Genomic DNA, 12,044 nt, shown 5'->3' on the forward strand with positions numbered 1-12,044 from the left:
CAGTGTTTTCGAAAAAATACTAGTGTAATGAATCATCCGAACAATGGATGGGAAGTCTCCGCGTGGCTTTTCTTTGAGACATGATTTACGTGTTTGATAAACAGGGGTAAGCTTGGATAACAATGAAAGAAAACATTTTTTGCCTTAAGGGAGGAGGTAGTGTAGATTGTCATGGAAACAATGCAACTTTTTTTTGTTCAAAGTCATCAATAAAAAAATCAAACAGGATCAGTTTTTAGAAACACCTACCGGATAAGTGCAGGAGATCCACAAAAGAGCTTCGTTTCCAATTAATGGGCAATAGACGGACCTATGGGCCAAACCGCGAGGACCCTGTGAGGGGCTATGCGGATACAGCTATGGAGTTTCCCAGTGAGTTATGGATTTTTTTTCCCTCTGTACACCGGCTTTAGTAGTTAGTCTATTTTCCACGCTTTACGCAAAGGGGGGACAGCATGCATGTGTGGAGGTTTTATCGCTCACCGTGGTGCGTAAAAAGGCGCGTCCTCGTCCGTGCCGGCTCTCACGTTATCGCTTTATCCTTAGGGGAGGTAAATGAAAGGTTTTGCCAAAGCACAGCAGTGATGCAAAGTCTGGTAGGTGACTGCCGTCACCACCAGCAGCACACACGTTTTTGACGCGGAGCTGCACGCCGGTCGGACTATAGCGCAGGGACTCGCGCACTTAGTCGTGTTGGACTTGATTTGGATTTGGCCGGTGCTGTTAACTTGAGCCGCAAAGCTTGTGCATATATTTAAACACACAATGTTTTTAAAATATGCGGCACATGTTTGCGAATGTTGCAGAAAACGGGTAGAGGTAAGAGTGCCTGTTATATTATCTAGACGTGTGCTTTGTGTGCGCCGCATCAGGCTATATGCTTTAGTATTTTAGACCACGTTTATAACGTCATGATATATGGAAGGAGCGTGCAGCTTCAAATACTCGATATGTATGAGGGAATGCGGAATCTTGAGATTTGTTTAGAGCCCCTCTGGTGGTCTGGGTCTCTGAAATAGAAGGTGTTCTTTTAATTGTGACAAACTCACATTGTACATGTTCTTAGTCATATACCTAGATGCTTCACGGTTGTATTTATTCACGGGTAGTTCATGGGAATAGATTGTGAAATGCCACTTCCTAGAAAGCAGTACATTAGACCATATGCTACTGCTAAAACATACTCTCATTGGCCATAAATCATTTAAGCTGTAAACAATCAAATTAAGGCAAATAACTGTCAGGTGAAGAACATTGAACAAACCTAATAATGGGGGCGATAAACATTATTCATTTCCAAAAAGGCAATCTTCTTGAAGCCAATGCAAGGCATCATGTTGGTTTTGAACTTTACAGAGCTGAGCAAGGCACCAAAGCTACTGGAGTTGTTGGTTTGATTCCCATAAAGATGTGTTTCCTGTTACTGTGAGCATCTGCAGATACAATGACTTCCTGAGGAGTTGCTGAGTAATACACTTTCTTTTTTTCTGTCTTCACTGGGGAAATCCATCTTCAGTCATTATTCTCTAGCATGACACAGCGAAGTTAAGGGCACTGAATGCAAAAGCAGAATCTACATTTCCTGGCAGAGTCGCTATGTCAGCAGAAGGTTAAAGACTGACAGCTAAAAGGGATTCCAGTGAAGCCGGACAGGAAATGATATCACACCTGTGTCATCTGAGAGCTACTCTTTGCACTTTGTCATGGGGAAGACCCATTCAAAATAGAAAAAAAGGTTGCAAAGCATTCCAAAGCAGCCATCCCATACCTGAGATGAACATAGTATCAGCCCTCTGTGACATTTAAAGTCATATCAGCTTACATGAGCATCTGTCACATACCTGAATTGAAAGCACTGCCACTTGTGGACTGCTGCTTCCGATTTAAAATAGCAACATGGCTTTGTCAGCTGATGATGGCAGACAAATGTGTTAGTTTGGCTAGAGTCCTGGACTGTAAATTCCACCAGAATGTAGAGGGAGAGAGTGTGCATGCGTTTGTTTGAGAGTGTGTGTGTGTGTGTGTGTGTGTGTGTGTGTGTGTGTGTGTGTGTGTGTGTGTGTGTGTGTGTGTGTGTGTGTGTGTGTGTGTGTGTGTGTGTGTGTGTGTGTGTGTGTGTGTGTGTGTGTGTGTGTGTGTGTGTGTGTGTGTGTGTGTGTGTACACAGTTTAGATTGATGCATTCTCACGTAGGCAGTGGCAGAGGCGAAAAGGTCAGTGATAATCCTCAAGCTGAGTCACACACACTTATTTAAAGTTATTTGGCCACGTGTGGAAAGAAGGGCATTAGTTTGCCCATGCAGACACCACTTTTCTTCTGAAACTGCTTGATGTTAAAGATGATTTAATGATAATTGAAACTGGGACCACATTGCTGATCTGAAGTTTTGCTTGTGAACAGTAACGTAGAAATATCTCCAGGGCTTGTATAGAATTAACAGGCTGAAAACTGGCCCCGTGTAGTAGGATTTATTCTCTGCCTCAAAAGCTTTCTAATTAGTCCCATTCTGTATTCATTTCCTATGATTACAACATCTATTCATTATGAGTAAATAACCATTTTGAATAAGCCTATGATTGATTCTTTGAAAATGCTCATCCATTAGTACTAGTGACACCTGACAACACCATTTATGCGCACGTACTGGCTTGTGAGTGTACATGTTTCTTGAAGTGCAAGTCTGCAGAGATTATAAATGCTTGCTCAGGGGAATAAGAGGCTACAATACTGTACATAATGCTCAGAATAGTAGCTAGTGAAGTTGTGGGACACACTATGTACATACAGTTTCTGTCAAACATCGGGTTGATGAGTCAGACACTGATCCTATGTGTCATTGACAGTCTGCTCCATGACGTGTAAAGGAAGGGGACACAGAGGTTAAACTGATTATACTGTGCTACTGACCTCTTAAAGGACCACTGCTAATGTACTTTTAGTAATGTTATTATGATTATTGATGTTATTTATTATTACCCCTCAGTGGCAGCAATCCTGCAATATTAGTGTAACCTCTTTTGAATGTTTAACTAAATTTGTGCCAGTCCTCTTGGTGTCTGCACTTAATCTAGCCCGTATCTGATCTGTTTTCTTGGGAAGATCATCTGTATCATCCTTCTGCGTCATACAGCCAGGCTGCTGTGAAAGAGTGCATTCAGCATGTGGCACAGAGGAACGACTTTGGATGCCCACATGACCCACAACAGTAGAACCTGCTGTATTCTTGGAATTCAGTGTGTGCTGTGCTCTCAATAGATTTTAGATGTTTCTCAGAGGCAAGTTCCAAATAAGAGCCAGACTAAGGATTTTTTAGGCCGATACCGACACTGATTTTAGAGTGGAAAATAAAACACAGACTATCGACATGGTGGCACATATAGTGACTTTTGAACTGGAATGAAAGTAGACCTTTTCTATGTGGATTGTGCACCGATATGACTCTGCACATTTACTCAGAGGACTGCTTTCTTAAAAACTAACTTTATTAAAGAACATTAATACACATACAATGACTTACATCGTCAACCAATTCTAGAAATGAACACTACAAAAATATAGAATAAATAGAACTGAAATAAATAGCTAAATAGAACTGTATGTTCCGTATCAGTCAGTGTCTGGCCATTTAAGTGACAGCATTTCTAAATCAGCCCAAGTATCGTTTTTCTGCCTTATATGTCTTGTAAAAAGGTTTTCGTATTGGGACATACCAACATATACACCGACACTGATGGATACCAATATACCCCTGATAGGTGTGAATTTCTGGATAAGACTGACTTTATTTCTGCATTGTCATGGTTTGGGCAGGTTTCTGTTCATAATACAGGATATCACATGGTTTCTTACTGAAGGTCATATGCAAGTATGAAACAAAATGAATGAGATACTGCGTAATCATGCTGAATCATTGCTAATGATGAAAGACCTCAAGTGTCTGGCATTTACCAGATCACATAAACTCACATGGTTTGTGTATAACTGCATGCATCTGAACATACTGGTATTAATGAAAGTGAAAAGCCATCCTTAGACTGCCTCTGTTCTGCTTCTCGGCAAACATGTCCCATTGGCTTTACTGTGTGAACAACCAGCCACAACTTTAGACACTGCAGTTGTGTGAAAGGGTGTGGATTTCTGCATTTATCTCAGTGTAATAAGTCACTTGCTGTTACTGTTCAGCAGCCTTTATGTGACTGGATTTGTGTATCTGTTGTATCTCTGCAGGACTGCTTGCCTTGCTGTTGATGGTGTTGGAGTGGACCCGGCCAGGTCTACCGTCCCCCCTGAGGCCAATCTGTGACCTGAGGGTCCTGAACCATTTCATCAAGGAAGCACGAGATGCCGAAGTCGCTATGGTGAGAGGAAAATGTATGCATGCACTTAGATCTAAGAGCAAATGGAGCTTGCTGCAGAGATACTGTGGTGCTGGAATCGGCCATTCTGACTATTATGCTAACATCAGTCCTTTGTTGTGCTCAGAAATCATGTAGAGAAGGATGCAGTCTGTCAGAGTCTGTCACTGTGCCCCAAACCACTGTGGACTTTGATGTCTGGGAGAAGAAAAATGTAAGTAACCACTGAGAATAGCTGATTGTGAAAACACATGGCTACAGATGAGCTTTAAAGTGTTATACAAGTTGTAGTGTCTAATTGTTCAACCACAAACATCCTCTTAGAATCATTCTTTACGGACCGTCTAGTCCATTTGTAATGGTAAAGCTGATCAGCTGCTTCCTTTGTTCCATATCCATACCCCTTCCACAATGAGACTCTTAAATTCTTGCCCTCTTTCTTTTTTTCTTGGTAAGGGATTAGAGAAAGCCCAGGAGGTGCAGTCTGGCCTGTGGCTCCTACAACAGGCCCTCAGCTTGCTTCGGACCTCAGTCACCAACACAGCGCTGCACAGTCCCATAGATAACTCCGTCAGAAACCTTCTTAGTATCAATGCTGTGCTGCGTAGCCTCAACATCCAGGTGAGTTACAGCGGCTGCACAGGTACAACACAGCAGCTATGTGTGCTAAGAGCCTTTTGTCAATTTAATAGTATGAAAAGAGCCTCAATACAATATAACTAGGATATGATTGTTTTGCTCCCAGTGTTGCTGCTTGTAGTGTTGTCGGGGGGTAGGACTGTTTTGAGTGCATGGCCATTCGGAGCAGGCCACCGGAAGTGCTGCTTGCACTTCCTTTGGTCCACGGCAATACACCCACCAAGTGTGAAGTCAATTGGAAGAAGGGTTCTAGAGATATACGAAGGACAGTCATACATACATGCACACACAGACAGAGATTGCTCTTACAGATAGCTGATGCTCCAACAGCGCCACCTACTGGAAAAATGGCACCAAATTTGCCCTGGCCACTCAGAAATCATATCTATATATCCACCAAATGTGGCTGCAAGCAGAAAGTGTTCAGGAGGTATTAAATTTTTTTGTATTATAAGCCCAGCCCACAGCATCTGAGCACACTTTTAGAGTCAGCTGTAGCAAAACTGTATGAAACATCAAAATTCTGAATGTGTAATTTTTTCTGACTTGGTCCAGAAATGTTCTGTACCAAATTTGGTGATGATTGCTCACAATTTAGAATTTTGTTTCTGAGACTTGTGGTTAAACGTAAGAAGCAAAAACATAAAGTTCATTGTTGTAGCGCCCCAGCAATACACCTGCCAAGTGTGAAGTAAGTCACATGAACGAGTCTCAAGATATGCAAACAAACATAAACACAAAGACAGACAGACATATTCCTTGCTTTATAGATTTCTTTTTTTAAAAAGTGAAAGATAAAAGTTTGTCATGTGCATGCTCTATCTGATAATTATCAAGTTAAGATATGTATACCCTTTTCTATGGGGCTAGCCTTGAGGTAAGTCAGACATGTTGCCCTAGGACAGGGGTAGGCAACCTGCGGCTCTTAAGCCCCTCTCCAGTCGCTCCTTGTGACTTTGACAAAAAATGATATGGAACTAACTAAGGGTTGTGTTTGACATTTACATTTTCAATTATGATCATTGTATGCCTAAAGTGGGTCATTCATTCTCCATTTACATGTCATCCAACTTAAATGTGCGTCATAGCCTTATCCTCTATGTTATCCCGAATCTCAAGCAGACTTGAGGAAAATGGGGAATTTGATGGTTAATAACATAATAATTAATTTGCTTTCATAGCCATCACTGCTGGCTTACCGGTAAGCTTGATCCTCAGCGAGAAATTAGCAAACTTAAACTACTTTTCAGAAATGGATCAATATCCAAATTTCACCACACTGCTGACAGTTTTGTGGCAGCTCAGGAGATGAGGTTTCACAAATCATTTAAATATCAAAGGATCTATTTTTGGGCTTCAAAAGCAAAGTTTATAGTTCTGAAAAGACAGTCAAAGTAATGTTGATACGTCAATTTAATAAAATAATGTGTTGCCTTTATCCCAAGGCTCACATTTTTTGTTTTTGCAGCTCCAGATAGATCTAAGAAAGAAAATAACTTTATAGTAAAGATTGTTTGCCCCTGTTACTTCCCTCAGAAAACACCCTCTTTTACAGTTTCCGCTGTCGATCACCTTTCTACTTAGCTCATCCCTCCGCATAAATTCGGTGGCTCTCACTAGCTTTTATTGTAATTATTTTCAGGAAGTGCAGCAGCAAGATCATTTTATTAACTGTTGTGCTTCAGAATAAAAGCAATGCAGGTAAACAGTGAATCACTTCAAATCACCATTTTCAAAGGTTTGCAGGAGTAATTCTGACGGCCTACTGCAGATGTGCATATTAACAGGCCACCCTATCCTACCTTTTTTATGTAGTCATGAAATAAACACTTAAATACAACTTTATCTATGTTCATATTTGAAAGAAAATGGACTAGCTAGTTACATCATGTGTTTTTTGTCTTCTATTAAAGACATTGTGGTCATACTTGAGCTCATGCTGAGTTTCTTGTCATGAAATGTTATTTTCTCTTGTAAAAGAGACACTGAGGGATGTCATGGGACTCTCGAGTGTAACTGCAAGTCTTTTGTGACAAGGCTGTGGGCACTGAGGCTGCTGTACACGCTTGTTCTTAGATTGCTGGAGATGTGGCAACGCAGCCTTTGAAATGATTCAGGTCCAAGCAGAGGTCTTGTGCATAGATAAACTAAAGCTAATGAGCAGCCTGTGTCCAAGCTCAAGGGTCACTGAAACAAGTTTCATCATCAGGAACAGTTAACATAGTTCTTAAACATGAAAACAGAGACAAATATTCAATAAAAAGAATGAAAAAGATAACTATGATGGGATTGTGTTTAAACTTTAAAAGCCAAAGGAAAAGCCATGACACTTCAACTGCATGTGGCTTTGCTTACGTCTACAGTAGTAATCCAAAGTGTAGGAAACACTAGAGATGCATTTTCCAAATGAAGACAGAAGCAACATGCTGCTTTGTATTGTCTTGCAGGAGTATACCCCACCAGCAAGTGCAGCAGAGCTTGAAGGAACATGGAGGGTGTCCTCTGCAACAGATTTGCTCCAAGTCCATGTCAACTTCCTGCGAGGCAAAGTGCGCCTCCTTCTTTTGGATGCACAGGCTTGTCAGCAAGATGTCAGCTGATCAGCTGACATCTTTACTCCAGGCAAAGCTAATGTGTTTCCAAAGGCAAGAGGAGGGACTTGACACTGTTGACCTGTACACTGGCTGCTGGAAGCAGTGCAGAAAGAGAGAAAGATGCAGCCATCCTCACATCAGGGGAGGGAGCTGAAAAGAGAGGACAGTCCCAGCTAGGCTTTGGATGGACAGGAGATGATTGCACCTTGGAACGTAGATGTGAAACATGGGCATGGTGGAGCACACACTGACCAAAAAGAGGCCTATGGGAAGCACTGCTCCAATAGCTGTTCTACTAGCACTGTCTTGCACTTTGTGTGTGGATGTTCTTTTATGAATGTGAGTTAAGTCTGCAAGTTTAAATCTGTATGTAGTGTGACTTTGACCCCTACACTCACGTCATTCGAGTGAATTGTGGAGTGAAACACCGTGAAAATATTCCTTGCACCTGGAAATTGGAGGATTGTGACAACATGGAATCCATTTCCAATACCACTGCAAATAGGCCTCACCCCACTATGCCTCACAGAAACACACGTTTCCTCTTGCATTTTTGTTCAATAAGTATTTTTATATATTTGTAAAAGTTGTGATTACTATTTATACAGGTTTTCTACTTTTAAGCTCCAGTCTTTGTATTTTTTTAGTGCTGTTGCCATGTTCTCTTGTGTAACACTGAACACATTCACACAGCTGTTAAGATTGTATGTGGCAGACTAGCTGTTAGTTTCATGTTCCTTCAATCTAACAGAACAAAGGACTAAAAAGTTGATGCCGAGGTTCAGTTACAGTGAGGTAGGGAGGAAGAGGTCAGTGAGTGGGTTACATGAGAACTGTGAAGCTGTTTTGTCATTATCTGTGTTTTTGTCGCTGCCTTACCAACACTCACAGTCTCTACAAACTGATAGCCAGACTGCCCGGAAAAATGCTGTTTGGCTTTTACACTTTACATCCTGTGAGGCTGTAATTGCAAATAGTTTTCCAAGATCTGACGTTAACGCTTTCTTCCCTCCCTCGAGTGTTCGTCATCAAACAGCACGCAGGCAATTAGTTAGTCCTGGGAACTTGAGGCTCTCTATAAAATGGATGTTCACCTCTTTCAGACCAGTTAAGTGTTCTCCCTTGTTGTTTTCCGTATTTTTAAATCTTGTTGTGCAAGTGCCATTTGTTTTTACGGATGTTTGTACATGTTTTCTTTCCTGTTATTTTTGTCTTGTTTTGTCCCATCACTGTATGATTTGCTATTTAAATAGAAAATATTATTCTTGGATAAAGAAAGGATAGATGGAAACACAACAAGGGGAAGTCTGTCCATTTCATTCATTATCTGTCTTCAGGTCATTAGAGTTAAGCAAACCTTTGCAGTTAAGATGCTGAATACAAACTGATGTCACAGAACTCAACATGAGTGGCATTCATTCAATCCTGATGAAGTTTTATTTTTTGTCAAAAAAAAAATCAAATGCATCCTCTTCCTGAAAACTGTCAATTAAGTATTTACAATGAACATGAACACCACCAGCAGTTCAATGATCTGAACCCAAATTTGAATAAATTAAGACTGCTGACATCTGGTGGACATTTACTACAACACCATCTGCTTGAAATTTAAACGAAGGATTCCTCAGGTTTTCTAACTATTCATATCTTTAAAAACATACATATGTGAAACTGTAAACGCTTGCAAAGCCTTAAAACTAAAGACACTTGTACGTTTGTCACAACCATGTTTAAGTATTGAATTATACTGAGGTCTCACCTCGCAAACACCACTGTTGCTTCAAGACATGCAAAATGAAAAAGGAACAGCAGCAACAACTTGTAACTGACAAAACACATGACAAAAGAGCTTATATATTCAGTCAACTAAGGTTGTCCCAATTGGAACACTCACACGGTTTACATACTGTCTGAGTATGTTGTCTGCTCCACTCTGTTGTCTTGTGCTGCTGTCAAAGATCTCCACACACGGTCTCACCAGACAGCAATGTTTTATCTGTCTAGTGGTTTATAAGGAAACAAATACAGCTTGAAGACTCAGGAACACCTGACACACCTCTATTTAGTTCACTGAGGGTCAGGGTAGAAAACCTTAATATGAATGGCCGAGTTGTTGCGTGTACGCGTCATGGGCTCTCCGGCCTCATCAGGATCTTCAGGCTCCAGGTCGTCCACAAGCTCCACCGTGGAGGTGTTGGCCGCCAGCTGCAGCGCCCCCTGGCTGCTGGCCTGCAGCTGAAGGGCGATGTTGATCGCCCTGTTGATGGCCAGCCCAAGGCCATGGACACAGATCTCCCTGTGACCCCCACCTTCCAGCAGCTTCTGACAACGTGCCAGCTGAGCCCGGAAATCAGTCTTCATGTTGACGTAAACGTCATTCCGTCTCTTTGGGAGTTTACGTGGGAGGCGCTTCCTAAGGGTGTACTCCACCGGGTCCATCTCTGCAGCCGGAGAGCTGGAGTCAGTGTGCACCGGGGCCGCCTGAGGGATAGAGGACATTCCTGGGTTCCGTGACTCCGTCATGTTTCTCAGTGGACGTATGTGTGCTGAGGTAGCAGCTGGGGTCGAATGAAGAAGCTGAGAAAAAGTAAGCGGACAGAAGTGGATGAAATGAGGTTACGATACCTTCTAGTAAACATACAGACTATTATATTCTATTTGGGATGCATCTTACATATACTTCTGTAATCTATAGATCTGCTGATTTTGTTTGCAAATAATCTTCAGTCTATAAAATATAAGAAAAAAACAATCTCATCACAATTTGCAAAACCCTTGGAAATATCTCTCCAACTTCTGACAAACAGTCCAAAACCTTAAGATACTCAAGTTAACATCTCATAAGATCAAGGAAAGCAACAGATCCTCACAATTGAAAGAGTAATCCCTGGGTAATTCTCTTGAGATTACAAAAGTAAAACTGTAAATTGATTATTCCATCAATACTAAACTGACTTCTCTAACTGATGATGCTACGATGCCATATATTCCCTAATTACACTTCCTCTGATCTCATTTGTCTTTATATATATAATTGTAAACTAAATACATTTGGGTTGGCGCTGATGGTTGGACAGAGCAAAACATCTGGGGACATTTTCTTGGGCCTGAGGAAACTGGGATCAGGAAACTAACAGCAGATTTACTGATAACGCAAAACACCCGTAAGTTGCAGTCGACCTATAATACAAGGGGATATTTCCAAATATTGTGGTTAATGTGGCCCGGGAAAGGGAAGTTTGGGGTCCCCTGCTAGAGCTGCTGCCCCCGGATAAGAGGCTGAAGATGAGTGAGTGAGTATTTCAAAATAATACATATGTACCATAGAAATACGAAACTATAACTAAATTATAATGGAATTGATTTATATGCTTTAGGTTTAGGAACAGCAAGTGGTAACCATCGGTGGTAAGTTGCTACGACGCCACAGTAGCTTGTTTGTGTCAGTCGGTCACAAGGAAACATCTAAACGTTTGTCTTCCGCCTTTTAACCAGCAGCAGGTTACATCTTCAAGTGTATATTTGTTATTTCACAGATGCCTCGTGTCTGGTAATATATTAACCTGGCGAAAACCAACGTTATAAAAATAAATCTCTTAAAAACACGCTGTGTGAACCTCGAAGTAACATGCCGAGGTCCCCAAATGGGGCTACCGTAGGTAAACATTAGTTAGCTAACCAGCTAACGCGACCGACCTCAAAGCAGTGTGTCAGCTAAGCTAGTTAACCGCCCATATCATTAACACACTTACCTCCAGGATATCTTTGAAAGAAACCGTGTGTTAGCTCATAACGAGTTAGATACGCGCATTTCTGTAACGGCAGCATTCAGCTCCAGTCAAACTAGCGCGTCATTTTCTGCGTGCCCCGGAAGTAGAATCGCAGGGCAACGAAACAGCAGCTCACCCGTGGACATGAACGCGCCTGTGTGTGTCTATGTGCACGCCACTCATTCCACTGAAACAGCAGCACACCCGTGGACATGAACGCGCCTGTGTGTGTCTATGTGCACGCCACTCATTCCACTGAAACAGCAGCACACCCGTGGACATGAACGCGTCTGTGTGTGTCTATGTGCACGCCACTCATTCCACTGAAACAGCAGCCCACCCGTGGACATGAACGCGTCTGTGTGTGTCTATGTGCACGCCACTCATTCCACTGAAACAGCAGCACACCCGTGGACATGAACGCGTCTGTGTGTGTCTATGTGCACGCCACTCATTCCACTGAAACAGCAGCCCACCCGTGGACATGAACGCGTCTGTGTGTGTCTATGTGCACGCCACTCATTCCACTGAAACAGCAGCCCACCCGTGGACATGAACGCGTCTGTGTGTGTCTATGTGCACGCCACTCATTCCACTGAAACAGCAGCACACCCGTGGACATGAACGCGTCTGTGTGTGTCTATGTGCACGCCACTCATTCCACTGAAACAGCAGCACACCCGTGG

The 12,044-nt window shown here is 42.2% G+C and overlaps 2 protein-coding genes across 2 annotated transcripts; one reads left to right on the top strand and one right to left on the bottom strand.

Annotated features, from left to right (window-relative positions):
- Nucleotides 1-293: 293 nt before the first annotated feature.
- epoa (erythropoietin a) lies at nt 294-7,594 on the top strand (the record flags this gene model as incomplete). Its single annotated transcript, XM_083937306.1, has 5 exons — nt 294-372; nt 4,228-4,358; nt 4,483-4,569; nt 4,812-4,976; nt 7,442-7,594. The coding sequence occupies 5 exons, from the start codon at nt 294-296 to the stop codon at nt 7,592-7,594; spliced, it is 615 nt and encodes a 204-aa protein (XP_083793432.1).
- A 1,437-nt stretch (nt 7,595-9,031) lies between these two features.
- pop7 (POP7 homolog, ribonuclease P/MRP subunit) lies at nt 9,032-11,457 on the bottom strand. Its single transcript, XM_083937530.1, has 2 exons — nt 11,341-11,457; nt 9,032-10,165 (listed from the first exon to the last, which is right to left on the bottom strand). The coding sequence occupies exon 2, from the start codon at nt 10,109-10,111 to the stop codon at nt 9,656-9,658; it is 456 nt and encodes a 151-aa protein (XP_083793656.1). The 5' UTR covers nt 10,112-10,165; nt 11,341-11,457; the 3' UTR covers nt 9,032-9,655.
- Between the last annotated feature and the right edge of the window lie 587 nt (nt 11,458-12,044).

The sequence above is a fragment of the Echiichthys vipera genome (assembly GCF_963691815.1).
Source record: "Echiichthys vipera genome assembly, chromosome: 22".
In the NCBI taxonomy this organism is placed as follows: Eukaryota; Metazoa; Chordata; class Actinopteri; order Perciformes; family Trachinidae; genus Echiichthys; species Echiichthys vipera.

Excerpts from the sequence above, each read along its gene's own strand:
- pop7 (XM_083937530.1), bottom strand. The coding sequence starts at position 10,111 with ATGACGGAGTCACGGAACCCAGGAATGTCCTCTATCCCTCAGGCGGCC.